General features: G+C 40.0%; 1 protein-coding gene across 1 annotated transcript; it reads left to right on the top strand.

Annotated features, from left to right (window-relative positions):
- Positions 1-14,806, top strand: LOC142381776 (surfeit locus protein 4-like). Its single transcript, XM_075466982.1, has 6 exons — positions 1-168; positions 5,359-5,545; positions 5,634-5,710; positions 7,608-7,651; positions 7,754-7,943; positions 12,228-14,806. Exons 1-6 carry the CDS (start codon positions 121-123, stop codon positions 12,492-12,494), a joined length of 813 nt encoding a protein of 270 aa, XP_075323097.1. The 5' UTR covers positions 1-120; the 3' UTR covers positions 12,495-14,806.
- Positions 14,807-21,061: the final 6,255 nt, after the last annotated feature.

The following is a 21,061-nucleotide window of genomic DNA, read 5'->3' as shown; positions in this document are numbered from 1 at the left end:
GCGCGCTCCTCCTCAGTGCGCGGAACTGTGGGTCTGAGGAGGCAGCAGCAGGACACCATCATCATCATCATCATCACCGGAGCCGGACCGGGACCTAAAGTGCCTTTTATTCAGGCAGAGATGGCGCACGGAGACCTGATGAGCCAGGCGGAGGACGTGGCGGACCAGGTGAGCTGCTCCACCCGGGAATCGCGCACCCTGAGCCGGCCCCACACAGGGCTGGGACTCGGTCCGAATACCCGCGGTCAAAAAGTCCAGTGGTTGGCGGCAGCTTTGAGCTCGGTGCCGGCACGGTTGTTTGACATAAAGTCAGCTGAATAATTCGGGGCACTCTGATGCCTAAAAAGGTGAACTTTTGTGAGCTGAAAGGAAGAAACTAAATTTTTTTTTTATCGGAGGGTGGAACAGGAAGACCGCCGCGTAAAGAGGGAAACGTCAAGTTTCACGAGGAGAAGAAAAGGATTAAATAAGTCTTAAAAAGAGTTCCATATATGCCGAAATAAGGAGGAGGATCCTTAAAATGTCCCGGGGCTGTAAAGTATTTCTTACGGTTCGTGAGTCCCCGCGGACGGTCACGGAAGTGTTAAAATGACAAAATTTCCAACTGAGTCTGGTCGTGCAGCAGTTGGCGGATTGAGATTTAATTTCTGTTCCAAAAGAAGTAATCTGAAAAATGTGAATGTTGTGAAAATCCTCCCAATAAAAATTTAAGTTGCAATATATATATATATATATATAATACATATATATATATATGTATATATATATATGTATATATATATATATATATCAACGACCTGGCAACAGTTCAAAGATTTTAAGCAGGTTTGAGTCGCTTTCATTTTAACAGGTAACTCCACCTGCTGGGCTGTAGTAAGCAGGTTTCAGTCGCTTTCATTTTAACAGGTAACTCCACCTGCTGGGCTGTAGTTTCCCTGGTTGTTGCTGTTTGACGGACACACACGGACACGCCCACGATGCCAATCAGCCTCCAGTCAAACCACTTTTAAATCCCCCGCATGGCCTCAAACAGAAGCAGATTCAAATGTCCCAGCTTGTTTTATTAATGACACAATCAGCCATGTTGGAAAGTTATTGCTAAATGTTAAATACACTAATTTAACTATTTTCTATATAAAAAGGGATTTGTTGCATTTATATTCCATCACCTGTTTAGGAGCACTTTTAATGTTACAGGAAAGCAGACGAGGTGCTGCGATAAGATGGCGTCTAAACATAAATAACCAGTGTTACCAGTTATATAATCAGTTTAATCAGTTCAACCAGTCATATAACCAGTCTAACCAGCTCTATAACCAGTTCAACCAGCTGTATAACAAGTTTAATCAGCTCTATAACCAGTCTAACCAGCTCTATAACCAGTTAAACCAGCTGTATAACAAGTTTAATCAGCTCTATAACCAGTTTAACCAGTCATATAACCAGTTTAACCAGCTCTATAACCAGTTTAACCAGTCATATAACCAGTTTAACCAGTCATATAACCAGTTTAACCAACTCTATAACAAGTTTAACCAGCTCTATAACCAGCGTTAACAGCTATATAACCAGCTATAACCAGAGTAACCAGCTCTATAACCAGTGTAACCAGCTCTATAACCAGCGTAACCAGTTATATAACCAGCTCTATAACCAGCTCTATAACCAGTGTAACCAGCTCTATTACCAATGTAACCAGCTCTATAACCAGTGTAACCAGCTCTATAACCAGTGTAACTAACTCTATAACAAGTTAAACCAGCTCTATAACCAGCGTTACCAGCTATATAACCAGCTATAACCAGAGTAACCAGCTCTATAACCAGTGTAACCAGCTCTATAACCAGCGTAACCAGTTATATAACCAGCTCTATAACCAGTGTAACCAGCTCTATTACCAATGTAACCAGCTCTATAACCAGTGTAACCAGCTCTATAACCAGTGTAACTAGCTCTATTGCCAGTGTAACCAGCTCTATAACCAGTTAAACCAGCTCTATAACCAGCTATAACCAGTGTAACCAGCTCTATAACCAGTGTAACTAGCTCTATAACCAGTGTAACCAGCTCTATAACCAGCTATAACCAGCTCTATAACCAGCTATAACCAGTGTAACCAGCTCTTTAACCAGCTCTATAACCACCGTAACCAGCTCTATAACCAATGTAACCAGCTCTATAACCAGCGTAACCAGCTATATAACCAGCGTAACCAGCTCTATAACCATTGTAACCAGCTCTATAACCAGCGTAACCAGCTATATAACCAGCTATATAACCAGCTATAACCAGCATAACCAGCTCTATAACCAATGTAACCAGCTATGTAACCAGCTATGTAACCAGCTATATAACCAGTTTAATCAGCTCTATAACTAGCGTAACCAGCTCTATAACCAATGTAACCAGCTCAATAACCAGCGTAACCAGCTCTATAACCAGCTATAACCAGTGTAACCAGCTCTATAACCAGTGTAACTAGCTCTATAACCAGTGTAACCAGCTCTATAACCAGTGTAACTAGCTCTATAACCAGTGTAACCAGCTCTATAACCAGCTATAACCAGTGTAACCAGCTCTTTAACCAGCGTAACCAGCTATATAACCAGTGTAACCAGCTCTGTAACCAGCTCTATAACCACCGTAACCAGCTCTATAACCAATGTAACCAGCTCTATAACCAGCGTAACGAGCTATATAACCAGCGTAACCAGCTCTATAACCATTGTAACCAGCTCTATAACCAATGTAACCAGTTATATAACCAGCTATATAACCAGCTATAACCAGCATAACCAGCTCTATAACCAATGTAACCAGCTATGTAACCAGCTATGTAACCAGCTATATAACCAGTTTAATCAGCTCTATAACTAGCGTAACCAGCTCTATAACCAATGTAACCAGCTCTATAACCAGAGTAACCAGCTCTATAACCAATTTAACCAGCTATATAACCAGCTCTATAACCAGCGTAACCAGCTATAACCAGTGTAACCAGCTATATAACCAGCTATAACCAGCTATAACCAGCGTAACCAGCTCTATAACCAATGTAACCAGCTATATAATCAGTTATATAACCAGTGTAACCAGCTATAACCAGTGTAACCAGCTATATAACCAGTGTAACCAGTGTAACCAGCTATATAACCAGGTATAACCAGTGTAACCAGCTATATAACCAGTGTAACCAGCTATAACCAGCGTAACCAGCTATATAACCAATGTAACCAGCTATATAACCAGCTCTATAACCAGTGTAACCAGCTATAACCAGCATAACCAGCTCTATAACCAATGTAACCAGCTATAACCAGTGTAACCAGCTATATAACCAGTGTAACCAGCTCTATAACCAGCGTAACCAGCTCTATAACCAGTGTAACCAGCTACATAACCAGCTATAACCAGCATAACCAGCTCTATAACCAATGTAACCAGCTATATAACCAGCTATAACCAGTGTAACCAGCTATGTAACCAGTGTAACCAGCTATATAACCAGTGTAACCAGCTATATAACCAGCTATAACCAGTGTAACCAGCTCTATAACCAGTGTAACCAGCTATATAACCAGCTATATAACCAGCTATAACCAGTATAACCAGCTCTATAACCAGTGTAACCAGCTCTATAACCAGTTTAACCAGCTCTATAACCAGTGTAACCAGCTATAACCAGCTCTATAACCAGTGTAACCAGCTATAACCAGCTCTATAACCAGTGTAACCAGCTCTATAACCAGTGTAACCAGCTCTGTAACCAGCTCTATAACCACCGTAACCAGCTCTATAACCAATGTAACCAGCTCTATAACCAGCGTAACCAGCTATATAACCAGCGTAACCAGCTCTATAACCAATGTAACCAGCTCTATAACCAGCGTAACCAGCTATATAACCAGCTATAACCAGCGTAACCAGCTCTATAACCAATGTAACCAGCTATATAACCAGCGTAACCAGCTCTATAACCAATGTAACCAGCTATGTAACCAGCTATATAACCAGCGTAACCAGCTATATAACCAGTTTAATAAGTTCTATAACTAGCGTAACCAGCTCTATAACCACCTATAACCAGTGTAACCAGCTATATAACCAGCTATAACCAGAGTAACCAGCTCTATAACCAATTTAACCAGCTATATAACCAGCTCTATAACCAGCGTAACCAGCTATAACCAATGTAACCAGCTCTATAACCAGCTATAACCAGCGTAACCAGCTCTATAACCAATGTAACCAGCTATATAATAAGCTATATAACCAGTGTAACCAGCTATATAACCAGCTATAACCAGTGTAACCAGTGTAACCAGCTATATAACCAGTGTAACCAGCTCTATAACCAGCTCTATAACCAGTGTAACCAGATATATAACCAGCTATAACCAGTGTAACCAGCTATATAACCAGTGTAACCAGCTATAACCAGCGTAACCAGCTATATAACCAGCTATATAACCAATGTAACCAGCTATATAACCAGCTCTATAACCAGTGTAACCAGCTATAACCAGCATTATAACCAATGTAACCAGCTATATAAACAGCTATAACCAGTGTAACCAGCTATATAACCAGTGTAACCAGCTATATAACCAGCTATATAACCAGCTATAACCAGTATAACCAGCTCTATAACCAGTGTAATCAGCTCTATAACCAGCGTAACCAGCTATAACCAGTTTAACCAGCTCTATAACCAGTGTAACCAGCTATAACCAGCTCTATAACCAGTGTAACCAGCTGTATAACCAGTGTAACCAGCTATAACCAGTGTAACCAGCTCTATAACCAGTGTAACCAGCTGTATAACCAGTGTAACCAGCTATATAACCAGTGTAACCAGCTATATAACCAGCGTAACCAGCTCTATAACCAGCTATAACCAGCTATAACCAGTTTAACCAGCTCTATAACCAGTGTAACCAGCTATATAACCAGTGTAACCAGCTCTATAACCAGCGTAACCAGCTCTATAACCAGCTATAACCAGCTATAACCAGTGTAACCAGCTCTATAACCAGCTATATAACCAGCTATAACCAGTGTAACCAGCTATATAACCAGTGTAACCAGCTCTATAACCAGCGTAACCAGCTCTATAACCAGCTATAACCAGCTATAACCAGTTTAACCAGCTCTATAACCAGTGTAACCAGCTGTATAACCAGTGTAACCAGCTATAACCAGTGTAACCAGCTCTATAACAGTTTTTCACTGAGTGGACATGGGTGGATTTAGTCATTTTGGGGCCCGGGGGAAACAGTTTGAGCAGAACCAAACAGTTTGAGTCACTGTTTTTCTGTGAAACGGCCGTTAATCGTAGCTCCGCCCCCTGCGTTGCAGTTCCTGCGGGTGACCAAGCACCACCTCCCCCACGTGGCCCGCCTCTGTCTGGTCAGCACCTTTCTGGAGGACAGCGTCCGGATGTGGTTCCAGTGGACGGACCAGAGCGGCTACATCGACTCAGTCTGGGGCTGCGGAGGCTTCCTCGCCAACGTCTTCGTCCTGATCAACCTGCTGGGGCAGCTGGGTAACAAACACTCGCCAGAATACGCTCAGAACTCAGATTTATGTTTGAAGTTTTAACGTTGGAGTAATGCTGCTGCATGTGTCTGCAGGAAGCTGCGTGCTGATCCTCAGCAGGAACTTTGTTCTGCACGCCTGCTGCGCTCTGTTCGGTGTCATCGCTCTGCAGGTAGGTGCATACACCTGAGCCACTCTTTAAACCAGGCCTGGGCAACCATTAAAATGTTTATTCTGGGTTAGGGTAGAAGAAACCCCGAACCAATTCCAAATTACAGAGGTGGATTTCCTCTTCTTCACCAGCTCGTCGGCTTGGCTTTCAGCCGTGGCTGTCCATGCGTTTTCTAAGTTTTTACAAACACAACATGGAGGCGTGTAAGAAAGTGTCACAACGCACAGTTCGCTATGATTGGTCGGTTAGGTTAAGGACGCCCTACGTCTGCCGCATCGGCGGGAACCAGCATTAAAAAAAAATAAAATCATTGCGCTGATTGGCAAAGGCGATCTATACGGTTTCTCTAATTTGGTAGATCGCCTGCGATTCTCCACTCTTCCTCGCCAGTCACGATTTTATATCGTCAGATCGCGCACCCCTACCTTGAATGACTTGCTGCTATCAGTTGTGTGTTTTGCCTTTAAGTGATATTTTAGACTGGAACTACTACGCTGAGAAGACAATTCAACTTGGCAGTGTTTACAGATGACTTTGGTTCTGTCGACTCCGCCGTCTGGAAGAACTTTAAAAAGAAAGTGGCCGAGTAAAAGTTCCGTACCCTTCTCCATGTTTGGTGGATCCGCCGATTACTTTCTTTTCCTGTTCCGCAGCAGACAGCAGCATACTTTTACAAAATAAAAGCCTGTGAGCAACAGACTTTTACAAAATAAAAGCCTGTTAGCAACAGACTTTTACAAAATAAAAGCCTGTGAGAAACAGACTTTTACAAAATAAAAGCCTGTTAGCAACAGACTTTTATAAAATAAAAGCCTGTGAGCAACAGACTTTTACAAAATAAAAGCCTGTGAGCAACAGACTTTTACAAAATAAAAGCCTGTGAGCGACAGACTTTTACAAAATAAAAGCTTGTTAGCGACAGACTTTTACAATAATAAAAGCCTGCGAGCAACAGACTTTTACAATAATAAAATCATTTTTTAAATAAATAAAAAAACTGCGTTAACGAGCGATAAAATATTTATCGGCGTTAAATGATTAGCAAGTTAATGCGATAATAACGAGTTAACTCGTTATTAAATCTTTAAAGAGTTCTAGGAATGCAGCTGAAATGATGTCCAATGGATGTTTGGACCGGAAAGGATGTTAAGATGATACTAACAGAGGTGAAAAGATGTGTTTAAAGACAGGTGTAACAGGTGAATTAAAGGGCAGTTACTGTGAGCTCATTCAGATCCTTACGCCTTAAGATCCTTAGGTAATGAGTAGAGAAACAGAAGGGGTACAAACACAGAGCCCTGAGGAACACCAGAACCAACAAAACTGATCTGAACAAGCTGAAATCTGCCGCTCGTCTGATTAAGAAGTTTTATTCTCATTTTATTCTCTTGTCACATGATCGGTTCAGTTTATTTTTGAAGGATTTTTGTGAGTTTGAGGAAATGTGACGAGTTAAAATCTCAGGTTTCATTGGAAGACAGTTTGCTCTGGTTTTTTGTTTGTTCGAGGTTGTGATAAAAGCTCTGCGCTCACCTGCAGGCTTTCTGTTTATTCCAGAAAGAAGTCAAATCAGACAGAAACTCCACATATCAGTGAACTGCTGTCTTTCACAGCTGTCAGAGCGGCCGAGCGCGCTAAAGCCCGATTTATTATTTTACGATATTATTTTGATATTATTATTTATAAGGGGTACAAACACAGAACCCTGAGGAACACCAGAACCAACAAAACTGATCTGAACAAGCTGAAATCTGCCGCTCGTCTGATTAAGAAGTTTTATTCTCTTGTCACGTGATCGTTTCAGTTTATTTTTGAAGGATTTTTGTGAGTTTGAGGAAATGTGACGAGTTAAGCGACTAACGAAACTGTTATTGACTAAACCCGTTTGTTCCTGCAGACGGTGGCCTACAGCATCCTCTGGGACCCAAAGTTCCTCATGAGGTGAGTCTCCTGTAGGCCCCGCCCCCTCACCTGTCACATGATCTGCAGGCCGAAGGTCTTTGTGAAACTCAAAGCCCTCCTCTTCCTCTTCCTCGCCTGCAGGAATCTGGCGCTGGGCGGCGGCCTCCTGCTCCTCCTCGCCGAGTGTCGGGAGGAAGCTCGCAGCGTCTTCGCCGGCGTTCCGTCTCTGGGACGCCAGAGTTCCCCCAAACACCTCCTCCAGCTAGGAGGAAGAGTCCTCCTCACCCTCATGTTCATGACGCTGCTGCACCTAGACCTCAGCCTGATCAGCGTGAGTAACACTCAGAACCAGAACCAGAACCAGGACCAGAACTCCACCAGTCCGAGTCCTTAAGGCGAGACACTCCAGGTGAATAGGGTAATATTTTAAAATAATAGGTATCACCATGAAACTTCCTCAGTTGATTACTTATACAAGTATGAAAAAAAAATGTATTACTTTAATCTGCAAACGTTCGAACTTTAATCTGCAAACATTCAAACTTTAATCTGCAAACGTTCAAACTTTAATCTGCAAACGTTCAAACTTTAATCTGCAAACGTTCGAACTTTAATCTGCAAACGTTCCAACTTTAATCTGCAAACGTTCGAACTTTAATCTGCAAACGTTCAAACTTTAATCTGCAAACGTTCGAACTTTAATCTGCAAACGTTCAAACTTTAATTTGCAAACGTTCAAACTTTTATCTGGAAACATTCTAAACTTTTATCAGCAAACGTTCAAACTTTAATCTGCAAACGTTCGAACTTTAATCTGCAAACGTTCAAACTTTAATTTGCAAACGTTCAAACTTTTATCTGGAAACATTCTAAACTTTTATCAGCAAACTTTCAAACTTTTATCTGCAAACGTTCGAACTTTTATCCAAATATTCGAACTTTAATCTGCAAACGTTCAAACTTTTATCACCAAAAATTCAAACTTTAATCTGCAAACGTTCAAACTTTAATCTGCAAACGTTCGAACTTTAATCTGCAAACGTTCGAACTTTAATCTGCAAACGTTCGAAATTTTATCAGCAAACATTCGTACGTTCGAACTTTTATCAGCAAACTTTTGAACTTTAATCTGCAAACGTTCGAACTTTTATCTGGAAACATTCTAAACTTTAATCTGCAAACGTTCAAACTTTAATCTGCAAACGTTCGAACTTTAATCTGCAAACGTTCGAACTTTAATCTGCAAACGTTCGAAATTTTATCAGCAAACATTCGTACGTTCGAACTTTTATCAGCAAACTTTTGAACTTTAATCTGCAAATGTTCGAACTTTGATCTGCAAACGTTCGAACTTTTATCTGGAAACATTCTAAACTTTTATCAGCAAACTTTCAAACTTTTATCTGCAAAAATTCAAACTTTAATCTGCAAACGTTCAAACTTTTATCACCAAAAATTCAAACTTTAATCTGCAAACGTTCAAACTTTAATCTGCAAACGTTCAAACTTTTATCACCAAAAATTCAAACTTTAATCTGCAAACGTTCAAACTTTAATCTGCAAACGTTCAAACTTTAATCTGCAAACGTTCGAACTTTAATCTGCAAACGTTCGAACTTTAATCTGCAAACGTTTGAAATTTTATCAGCAAACATTCGAACGTTCGAACTTTTATCATAAAACATTCAAACTTTTATCAGCAAACTTTTGAACTTTAATCTGCAAACGTTCGAACTTTTATCAGCAAACATTCAAACTTTTATCACCAAATATTCTAACTTTAATCTGGAAACGTTCGAAATTTTATCAGCAAACATTCGAACTTTCATCACCAAATATTCAAACTTTGATCTGCAAAGGTTCGAACTTTAATCTGCAAACATTCGAACTTTTATCAGCAAAAATTCGAACATTAATCTGCAAACGTTCGAACTTTGAGCTGCAAACATTCAAACTTTTAGATTTGTATGTTTAATTATGCAAATTAGGCATTATCTCATTAAATATGCGCACATTTGCATATATTTCCAGAAGATAGATCTGAACATATGATAAAGCCAGGTGCAAAATTATCTTTTCATTTTGTTTACACACAAAATAAAAAGCAAATTACAGAGGGATTTCAGGATATCTGCTTTTATTTCCTAGGAAATCTAAATATACTGCCCATAGCCATATTTTTTTATTATAATGTCACATAAATCAGGCCAGGAATGATTTATCAACAAATCCTTCTGTAAATATCTTCAGAATACTGCTAAGTGTATAACTCGAAAGTTTGGTGTTAGTAGGTGCTCCATAGACTGAGATATTGATACTGGGAAAATACAAAAAACTGATTTTGAGAAAACGGCATTTAAAGATTTAAATAGGGGAGTTTAATACATTTGTATTGGAAACAATGGCTCAAAAACATAATAAATGCTCAGGCCCTTAGTAATACTAATGTTGAATAAAATAATCGTATTAAGAATACAAGCTCAATACTAGGGGTGCGCGATCTGACGATATAAAATCGTGACTGGCGAGGAAGAGTGGAGAATCGCAGGCGATCTACCAAATTAGAGAAACCGTATAGATCGCCTTTGCCAATCAGCGCAATGATTATTATTATTATTTTTTAATGCTGGTTCCCGCCGATGCGGCAGACGTAGGGCGTCCTTAACCTAACCGACCAATCATAGCGAACTGTGCGTCGTGACACTTTCTTACACGCCTCCATGTTGTGTTTGTAAAAACTTAGAAAACGCATGGACAGCCATGGCTGAAAGCCAAGCCGACGAGCTGGTGAAGAAGAGGAAATCCAGCTCTGTAATTTGGAATTGGTTCGGGGTTTCTTCTACCCTAACCCACTGCTGCTGGTCCACATCAGGAATGGGAACAGCAGCAGCGGCACCATCCACAGCACATCCATAGCGGCGCACGGGAGAAACTCACGGCCAGCAGCAGCACTCTCGGGTCGGATGAGGAAACCGCTAGCTCGTAAGCTAACTACGGTGCAAGAGAAAAGGGATGCACCGCGACCGTGACAAACATTAAACAGCTGGAAAGTATTCCTTTAGGGCGCTCTGGTGATGGCAGTGCGTGACTGTGGCTGCAGTAAATGAACATGCAGCGTTGCTCATCTGTTGCTAAATGGCATCGTGAGGTGGAGTCAAGTCGTCATCAGTGGTTCGTTTTTCTATTTCCGGTTGCTTCACTCTCAATGTGTCAGATGTCATTAATTAGATCATTTATTTTCATCTTGAATTGGGTTACAGTTGAATTACAATGTGTTGATTGCCAAATTCTTTCTTTTACTCCTTAGCTCTTCTGTGGTTCAGCATGTCGACTTAACTCTACTGTAATTGGTCTTTTTTTTTTTTTTTTGGATGGAAGATCGTGATAAAAAATCAAAATCGTGATTTTATGCAAAAAAATCGTGATACAACATTTTTTCCATATCGCCCACCCCTACTCAATACAATACAATAAAAGATCACTGTCATTAACTCCCCTCGGTTTCCTAACGACAGTTTACGGTCAGCTGCTTCCCGATGGTTCATCAGTTGATCAAATAGATTTTCTTTTATTGCATCTTGCAAAGCTCAATTGTTGCTTTCTTTTCTTTCATTCAAACTTTTATCTGCAAACATTCGAACTTTTATCAGCAAACTTTCAAACTTTAATCTGCAAACGTTCGAACATTCGAACTTTAATCTGCAAACGTTCGAACATTCGAACTTTGATCTGCATACGTTCGAACGTTCGAACTTTGATCTGCATACGTTCGAACTTTAATCTGCAAACGTTCGAACATTCGAACTTTAATCTGCAAACGTTCGAACGTTCGAACTTTGATCTGCAAACGTTCGAACTTTAATCTGCAAACGTTCGAACAATCGAACTTTGATCTGCAAATGTTCGAACATTCGAACTTTGATCTGCAAACGTTCGAACTTTGATCTGCAAACATTCTAACTTTAATCTGCAAACATTCAAACTTTTATCAGCAAACGTTCGAATTTTGATCTGCAAACGTTCGAACTTTAATCTGCAAACATTCGAACGTTCAAACTTTTGAAAGTTGCGGTGTTATGGGGCATTTTCAGAGATTCAGAGAAAGCTAAACACGGGAGCGTCAGAGTCGACCACGTGATGCGTCTGAGCCAATCACGTTAGCAGAAACGAGCAGCAGCCAATGAGATTCTCTCATTAGCTATAGATCCGCCTTTAGACATTCCTGATTGGTTACTGATTGAAAGGAAACGCAGTTATTTGGGTGACATATCATTGTGCAGGAGACTCAGAGCTTTCCAACGATACCGGTCATAACAGACTTCAGTAAACAGACGAAGCTCGGCATGGCGCGTAGGAATGCTAACTTTTTGGTAAATTCGGACGAAACGCACTGCCGCGAGTAAACAAAATGTAATAAAGTAAACATTTTAATTTATGTTTTCAACGTTTTCTTTATAGCAGGTTGAAAGAACACATGTTGAAGGAGTAGACTGGCCCAAAATCTCAAAATTGACCACATGAAAAATCCCTGTTTTTGCCTGCCGTGTCTCGCCTTAAAGCTTCAGAAGCACAAACCCGTGTTTGTAGCTGATCTTTTCCCATGGACCTGATCCAGGTGCTGCAGAACCTGGTGGGCACGGGCCTCATGCTGCTGGTGGCCGTGGGCTTTAAGACGAAGCTGGCGGCGCTGACGCTCGTCGCCTGGCTGTTCTGCATCAACGTGACCTTCAACGCCTTTTGGAGCGTCTCCGCCCACACGCCCATGCACGACTTCCTCAAGTACGACTTCTTCCAGACCATGTCGGTGATCGGGGGGCTGCTGCTGGTGGTGGCCCTGGGGCCCGGCGGCGTCTCCATGGACGAGAAGAAGAAGGAGTGGTGAGGAAGAGGAAGAGGAAGGACTGCAACTTCTTTATTTATTTACATTCTCTCTGTTCTGTGAGCGACCATCAGAGCCTGTCTCAGATGTTCGTGTGAAAGCTGTTCGAACTTTAATCTGCCAACATTCAAACTTTTATCTGCAAACATTCCAACTTTTATCTGCAAACATTCGAACTTTTATCATCAAACATTCGAACTTTAATCAGCAAACATTCAAACTTTGATCTGCAAACATTCGAACTTTTATCACCAAACGTTCGAACTTTAATCAGCAAACATTCAAACTTTAATCTGCAAACATTCGAACTTTTATCATCAAACATTCGAACTTTAATCAGCAAACATTCAAACTTTGATCTGCAAACATTCGAACTTTTATCACCAAACGTTCGAACTTTAATCTTCAAACATTCAAACTTTTATCAGCAAACATTCGAACTTTAATCTGCAAACATTCGAACTTGAATCTGCAAACGTTCGTACTTTAATCTGCAAACATTCGAACTTTTATTAGCAAACATTCGAACTTTAATCTGCAAACATTCAAACTTTGATCAGCAAACATTCAAACTTTAATCTGCAAACGTTCGAACTTTGATCTGCAAACGTTCGAACTTTGATCTGCAAACATTCGAACTTTGATCTGCAAACATTCAAACTTTTATCAGCAAATATTCGAACTTTAATCTGCAAACATTCGAACTTTTATCAGCAAACATTCGAACTTTAATCTGCAAACATTCGAACTTTTATCAGCAAACATTCGAACTTTAATCTGCAAACATTCAAACTTTGCTCAGCAAACATTCGAACTTTGATCTGCAAACGTTCGAACTTTAATCTGCAAACGTTCGAACTTTAATCCGCAAACATTCGAACTTTTATCAGCAAATATTCGAACTTTAATCTGCAAACATTCGAACTTTTATCAGCAAACATTCGAACTTTAATCTGCAAACATTCGAACTTTTATCAGCAAACATTCGAACTTTTATCAGCAAACATTCGAACTTTGATCTGCAAACGTTCGAACTTTGATCTGCAAACGTTCGAACTTTGATCTGCAAACATTCAAACTTTTATCACCAAATATTCGAACTTTGATCTGCAAACATTCGAATGTTCGAACTTTAATCATTAAACTGTGTCGGGGTTCAGATGGAAATTTAATTTCCGTCACTTTTCTTCTATTGTTATGAACTGGTGACAGAAAACTGTGACAGAGCTGCAACACTCAGACAGGTCATGTGACTAAACTGCTTAAAGGAGACATCAGATTTGTCTGTTGTATTTGACAATCAGTAACCCCGCCCCCTCATTTGCATAATGAAGCACAAACGCATACGGGATTGTAAAAGAGACAGAAATAAATAAAGGGAGAAATAACAGAAATAAAAACATTTATAAATAAAATGTATATTTAAATCAAAAATAAAAGAAAGAAAGGAAAAATTTGGAGGAGAAAAATGGAAAAAGTGTGATGTAAAGGAAAATAATACAAAAATAAATTCAGGAGAAACAAAAGGAACAAATAATATATTATAATATATATATATATTTAAATTAGAATAACAAATGAAACTGAAAACTTAACAGAAAGAGACATGAAGCTGGAGGCAGAAGCATCCTAACTGCCTCCAAACGTGGCCACGGCCACAGTTTACCCCAGTTGGAGTTAAATTGGAGAAAAGCAGAATTTGAGGCGTTTTTATTGTACTTTGGTGAATTAAAGTGGAACAACTTAAAGTATTCTGGCTGTGTATGAACTCATTTATGTGTTTTTATCAGGAAAATAAAGTATATTTACTTTGTTTCATCAGGAAAAGAAAAGTATTATCATTATGAAGGTTATTAAAATGTTTACAGAACAGAACCTTCTGCTCAGTCAGCTCACTGGGACCAAATTCTGCCTCATTCTCTGAAAATATTCACATTTATTAAGACATTTTCAACATTTTCCAGAAAAAGAAACCACATTTTTTCTGTTGATCAGTTTATTGACGACTCGACTGAGGTTTGCAGCTCTGCAGGATGTAATGACCAAAGGTGTCCAGCAGGGGGAGCCACCTCCACCCTGATGGGTTTTTGTGTGCGTGTTCGTGTGTGTTTCGTTTCTGATCGAGTTGAAGCAGAAAATATGTTTTCTATCGCTGTGTTTTTGTAGAAGATGTTTAATAAATTCTGCAGCTTTTCCCGCTTGTTTCTGACTTTAATGTAAATGTTTAAACTTCAGAATGTTTCTCACAAATCTTTCATACAAAAAACTTTGTGAGGAAATCTGTAAATATTCCAATAAATGAGTCGTTTGTCAGATTTTACAGACATTTTTGGCGCCTGTTTGATTAAAAATGCTCAGATCCATGAAACATCAGCAGATTTAACTGGTCTCGGACCCAGTTTAATCTTTTCTTTCTCACCTTAAAGCCCTAAATAAAAGCTGATGAGGCTGAAACATTTTACCAGCTTCTGGAACCTCGTTTAGAAACTAGAGTTTTATTGTCATTAATTTGAATGATTTCTGCCGTTTATTTAATTCTCTTCTTGTTTATTCTGCTTTTTGAAAATTGTTCTGTAAAAAGTTTCTCTGTAAATGTGCAAATTTTAAATAATTTTATTTATGTGTTTTAATAAGAATCGGCTCAGAGAATGGCACCTTAATGGGTTATGTCATATTGCTGATTTCATGTAATTCCCTGATATGAAAAGGAAATACAATCTCCAAGGAAAAGGACATTTTTGGAAATATCTACAGATCAGAGACTGTATAACATCCAGGATTCAGTACAAGGATGGAAACCACATCACGGACTTTTTCACGTTACCTACGGAGTGCCACCCAGCCTCTATAGTCTATAGCACAACCAACCAACTGCTCAGTGATGACTGTCGGAGCCTGAAAATAATATGGGAGAGAGACCTGGGACGTTTGATGGATGAAGAGGAGTGGCTGAGAATCATATCTAACAATGGGAAATACATCAGAGAAGCTAAAGGGAAATTTAAACAATACAAAGTAACACACAAGTATTATCTGCAAACATTCGAACTTTGATCTGCAAACATTCAAACGTTCGAACTTTGATCTGCAAACATTCAAACGTTTGAACTTTGATCTGCAAACATTCAAACGTTTGAACTTTGATCTGCAAACGTTCGAACGTTCGAACTTTGATCTGTAAACATTCGAACGTTCGAACTTTGATCTGCAAACATTCGAACGTTCGAACTTTGATCTGTAAACATTCGAACGTTCGAACTTTGATCTGCAAACGTTCGAACGTTCGAACTTTGATCTGTAAACATTCGAACGTTCGAACTTTGATCTGCAAACGTTCGAACGTTCGAACTTTGATCTGTAAACATTCGAACGTTCGAACTTTGATCTGCAAACGTTCGAACTTTGATCTGCAAACGTTCGAACGTTCGAACTTTGATCTGTAAACATTCGAACGTTCGAACTTTGATCTGCAAACGTTCGAACGTTCGAACTTTGATCTGTAAACATTCGAACGTTTGAACTTTGATCTGCAAACATTCGAACTTTGATCTGCAAACGTTCGAACTTTGATCTGCAAACGTTCAAACGTTCGAACTTTGATCTGTAAACATTCGAACGTTCGAACTTTGATCTGCAAACATTCGAACGTTCGAACTTTGATCTGCAAACGTTCGAACTTTGATCTGCAAACGTTCGAACGTTCGAACTTTGATCTGCAAACATTCGAACGTTCGAACTTTGATCTGCAAACGTTCGAACTTTGATCTGCAAACGTTCGAACTTTGATCTGCAAACGTTCGAACTTTGATCTGCAAACGTTCGAACGTTCGAACTTTGATCTGTAAACATTCGAACGTTCGAACTTTGATCTGCAAACGTTCGAACGTTCGAACTTTGATCTGTAAACATTCGAACGTTTGAACTTTGATCTGCAAACATTCGAACTTTGATCTGCAAACGTTCGAACTTTGATCTGCAAACGTTCAAACGTTCGAACTTTGATCTGTAAACATTCGAACGTTCGAACTTTGATCTGCAAACATTCGAACGTTCGAACTTTGATCTGCAAACGTTCGAACTTTGATCTGCAAACGTTCGAACGTTCGAACTTTGATCTGCAAACATTCGAACGTTCGAACTTTGATCTGCAAACGTTCGAACTTTGATCTGCAAACATTCGAACGTTTGAACTTTGATCTGCAAACATTCGAACGTTTGAACTCTGATCTGCAAACATTCGAACGTTCGAACTTTGATCTGCAAACGTTCGAACTTTGATCTGTAAACATTCGAACGTTTGAACTTTGATCTGCAAACATTCGAACGTTTGAACTTTGATCTGCAAACATTCGAACTTTGATCTGCAAACGTTCGAACTTTGAACTGCAAACGTTCAAACGTTCGAACTTTGATCTGCAAACATTCGAACTTTGAACTTTGATCTGCAAACGTTCGAACTTTGATCTGCAAACATTCAAACTTTGATCATCAAATCTTCGAACTTTGATCAGCTGGACTATTACTGGACTCCACAAAGGCTCAACAGAGCAGGTATGATAAATAATAACTTGTGTTGGAAACGTCAGAAACACATACCTGCCATGCTGCCTTTCTGGGAAACAGTGGTGGACAACCTGAGCAACTATCTCCCAGATTTATGCCTATTAGGGGATAAAGAAGCCAAATACACAACATAACAAGCGGAGAACTCTCTGTAATCACGGCAGGGACTACAACGGCTGCCAGGACAATACTTAAACAGTGGAAAACACCCAAACCCCCTGAACTGAAGGAGTGGATAAACATTATGATAAAGGCAGCTTCATATGAACTTATGCTCAACAGGTTGAACAATACAAACAAGACCGAGGCACCAGTCTGGGACCTGTTCTGGGCTTACATCACACTGCCTGATGAGCCTGCAGTATGAATACCTCCCTCTGATTGTATCCTATATAATTAATAATAATTAATATGTCTTCTTTATGAACAGTATCGTTCATACTGCACTTTTATTTTATTTTGGTTTTGCTATGACACTGATACCACATGTAATGCAAATGATAAGAAATGTCTCACAATGTAAAATGCTGTACTGTCAAACACCAAAGACAAAGATATAAAAACTGGAATTACAAAAAAAAAAAAAAAAGAATCAGCTCAGACAGAAGGAAAGAGTTTATTTAAGTCAGTAAAACTTTATTAATCCAGCCATGTTGGAGAAGCTGTGGAGATGTAAATGTGAACCGCTCACATGTGTTCTGGCTCTGTCCTAAAATCACTAAATTCTGGGAAGATGTTCATTTGGTTATGTGCAGAATTTTGGGTTATGTTGTATCCAAGTCTTGTACATTATTATATCTTGGTGTTATTATGGAAAATGTTGTGTTGAAAGATGATAGATACATATTGAAAACTAGAAATGCACTCAGAGAGTGCAGACCTCCGCCAACCGCCAACCTACCCTTGGATAGCGAGCCATGTATGGACATACGTTCCTGATGTGGGCTACTTGTTCTTTGGCGCTGTCAGCAGAAGAGGCATTCCCTTCTCCCTATTCATTATTGAACAGCAGTGTTCGCCGTTATTAATTATTATTATTATTAATATTATTATTATTATAATGTTTTGTCGGGAAGCAGTGTTCACCGTTATTATTACGCTATATGCAGTTATGCACACTGGCTTGCCGTTGCAATCTTTTGTTGTGCTAATTACAGCAAATCTGCGCAATATGCATTGTGTCTGGCTTTGGCTCTGTTTGCCTTTGGCACCTTGAGGTCGCGCCACCTTGTGGCAGGTCGCAAGATTGCAGCACGAACAGACGAACGAACATCCAGACAAACAGACAAACTCGGGCGATCACATAACCTCCTTGGCGGAGGTAATTATGTTAGTAGCCTGTAAAAAGGCAATTACAAGAAAATGGTACAAGACAGACCCACCATCCCAGGAAGATTGGTTGAAAGTTATGGACGAAATACATTTCATGGAACAACTGACATGAAAAAAGGACTCAAGAGGATCAATACTGCCGGAAGTGGGAGAAATGGACTGAATACATAAAAACAACAGGACAAGGACCATCACACTGACATCGAAAATTGATCAAACTGTAGAAACATGGTGATCCAACATGTTCTTTTTCATTTTTTTTGTTTTTTTATTTGTTTCCCCCCCACTCCTCTTCCCCTTGCATAATGTTCTAAAGAAAAACAATAAAAAGAAAGTATCAAAAAAAAAAACTTTATTAATCCCTGAAGGTGAATGACATCACTGCAGTCTCTGTCTGCCTGGATAGTCTGAAAGCTGAGCAGAGATCTCACATTTCACCTGATGATCAGGGGAAGAAATGGTTTAAACTCCTCCTCCTTTTTCTCCATTTTGTTCCTGCTCTGCATCCCGGACGTCTCCTCTTCATCTCATCTTGATTTGGGGTCTTATTCCAGGCGATCTCTGGTCTTTGGAAAGCTCAGTTGCTCTTTCCTGTGGCCGTTGCTGAAGGAGAAATGAGTTTCAGACAAACCGAGTCCTGGTCCTGGTTCTGGTTCTGTGACAGACCCGAAGTCATCCATCACGTCCTGTTGGGATTAAATGATTCCAGGCGTCTCCTACAGCCATGTACCCACCCGTCTGTGCGGCGAGCGTACAGAAAACGAGCGCGTCTGTCCCACCAGACTGGCAGAGAGAATTAAGTGGCCTCAGATCCGCAGGAACAACAACACCCACCCTCCCAGTTGTGTCTCCATCATGTCCGAGGACGCGACATTGACTTGTATTCATCTCCCGCAGACTCAAACCTTCAGACCGCAGCTCAATCATTCACCTGATGGCGAGCGGTTGTTGTTGTTCGTCCTCGACAGGAGGTCCCCACAACAACACAAACACAGCATACGGTTCCAGCTGCTGCTTCGGCAGAAATCAATACCTCATAATAAAGACTGTTATGTGTTCAGGTGCTGCCCTTGGCTGCAGGTTATTAGAGGACTTGGACAAAGCGCAGGGGTCACTCTGTGAGTCTGTGTTGTTGTGAAGGACAACGCTGTCAGAAAGGAAGAACTAACAAAACATCCGTCTGAAGAGAAATCACTTTAAAGTCTGGGCTGGTGAGAAAAGAAGAAAGAAAACAGCAGATTTTTCCTCTTTCGATGTCATTAACATAAAAGTTTTATAAATAAAGACTCTGCTGCTCCATCTTTGTTCCATCTTTGTTCCATCTTTGTTCCATCTTTGTTCCATCTTTGCTCCATCTTTGCTCCATCTTTGCTCCATCTTTGTTCCATCTTTGTTCCATCTTTGTTCCATCTTTGCTCCATCTTTGCTCCATCTTTGTTCCATCTTTGCTCCATCTTTGCTCCATCTTTGCTCCATCTTTGTTCCATCTTTGCTCCATCTTTGCTCCATCTTTGTTCCATCTTTGCTCCATCTTTGTTCCATCTTTGCTCCATCTTTGTTCCATCTTTGTTCCATCTTTGTTCCATCTTTGCTCCATCTTTGCTCCATCTTTGTTCCATCTTTGCTCCATCTTTGCTCCATCTTTGTTCCATCTTTGCCCCACCTTTGTTCCATCTTTGCTCCATCTTTGCTCCATCTTTGTTCCATCTTTGCCCCACCTTTGTTCCATCTTTGCTCCATCTTTGTTCCATCTTTGCTCCATCTTTGCTCCATCTTTGTTCCATCTTTGCTCCATCTTTGCTCCATCTTTGTTCCATCTTTGCTCCATCTTTGCTCCATCTTTGTTCCATCTTTGCTCCATCTTTGTTCCATCTTTGTTCCATCTTTGCTCCATCTTTGTTCCATCTTTGCTCCATCTTTGCTCCATCTTTGCTCCATCTTTGTTCCATCTTTGCTCCATCTTTGTTCCATCTTTGCTCCATCTTTGTTCCATCTTTGCTCCATCTTTGCTCCATCTTTTCTCCATCTTTGCTCCATCTTTGCTCCATCTTTTCTCCATCTTTGCTCCATCTTTGTTCCATCTTTGTTCCATCTTTGCTCCATCTTTGCTCCATCTTTGCTCCATCTTTGTTCCATCTTTGTTCCATCTTTGCTCCATCTTTGTTCCATCTTTGCTCCATCTTTGTTCCATCTTTGCTCCATCTTTGTTCCATCTTTGCTCCATCTTTGCTCCATCTTTTCTCCATCTTTGCTCCATCTTTGTTCCATCTTTGTTCCATCTTTGCTCCATCTTTGCTCCATCTTTGCTCCATCTTTGTTCCATCTTTGTTCCATCTTTGCTCCATCTTTGTTCCATCTTTGTTCCATCTTTGCTCCATCTTTGCTCCATCTTTTCTCCATCTTTGTTCCATCTTTGTTCCATCTTTGCTCCATCTTTGTTCCATCTTTGCTCCATCTTTGCTCCATCTTTTCTCCATCTTTGTTCCATCTTTGCTCCATCTTTGTTCCATCTGCTCCATCTTTGCTCCATCTTTGCTCCATCTTTGTACAAAGAAAGCCTGTGTAGTTATAACAATGAGCTGTGCAAGGCCAGACAGCTGCATTTATCTGAAATGATTAATAAGAATGTCAACAATTCTCCAACTCTGTTTGCTATGGTTGAAAAACTCACAAAT

The sequence above is a fragment of the Odontesthes bonariensis genome, chromosome 6 (genome assembly GCF_027942865.1).
Source record: "Odontesthes bonariensis isolate fOdoBon6 chromosome 6, fOdoBon6.hap1, whole genome shotgun sequence".
Taxonomy (NCBI): Eukaryota; Metazoa; Chordata; class Actinopteri; order Atheriniformes; family Atherinopsidae; genus Odontesthes; species Odontesthes bonariensis.
Note: the sequence above shows the minus strand (reverse complement) of the source record. Positions and strands in the feature narration are given on the sequence as shown.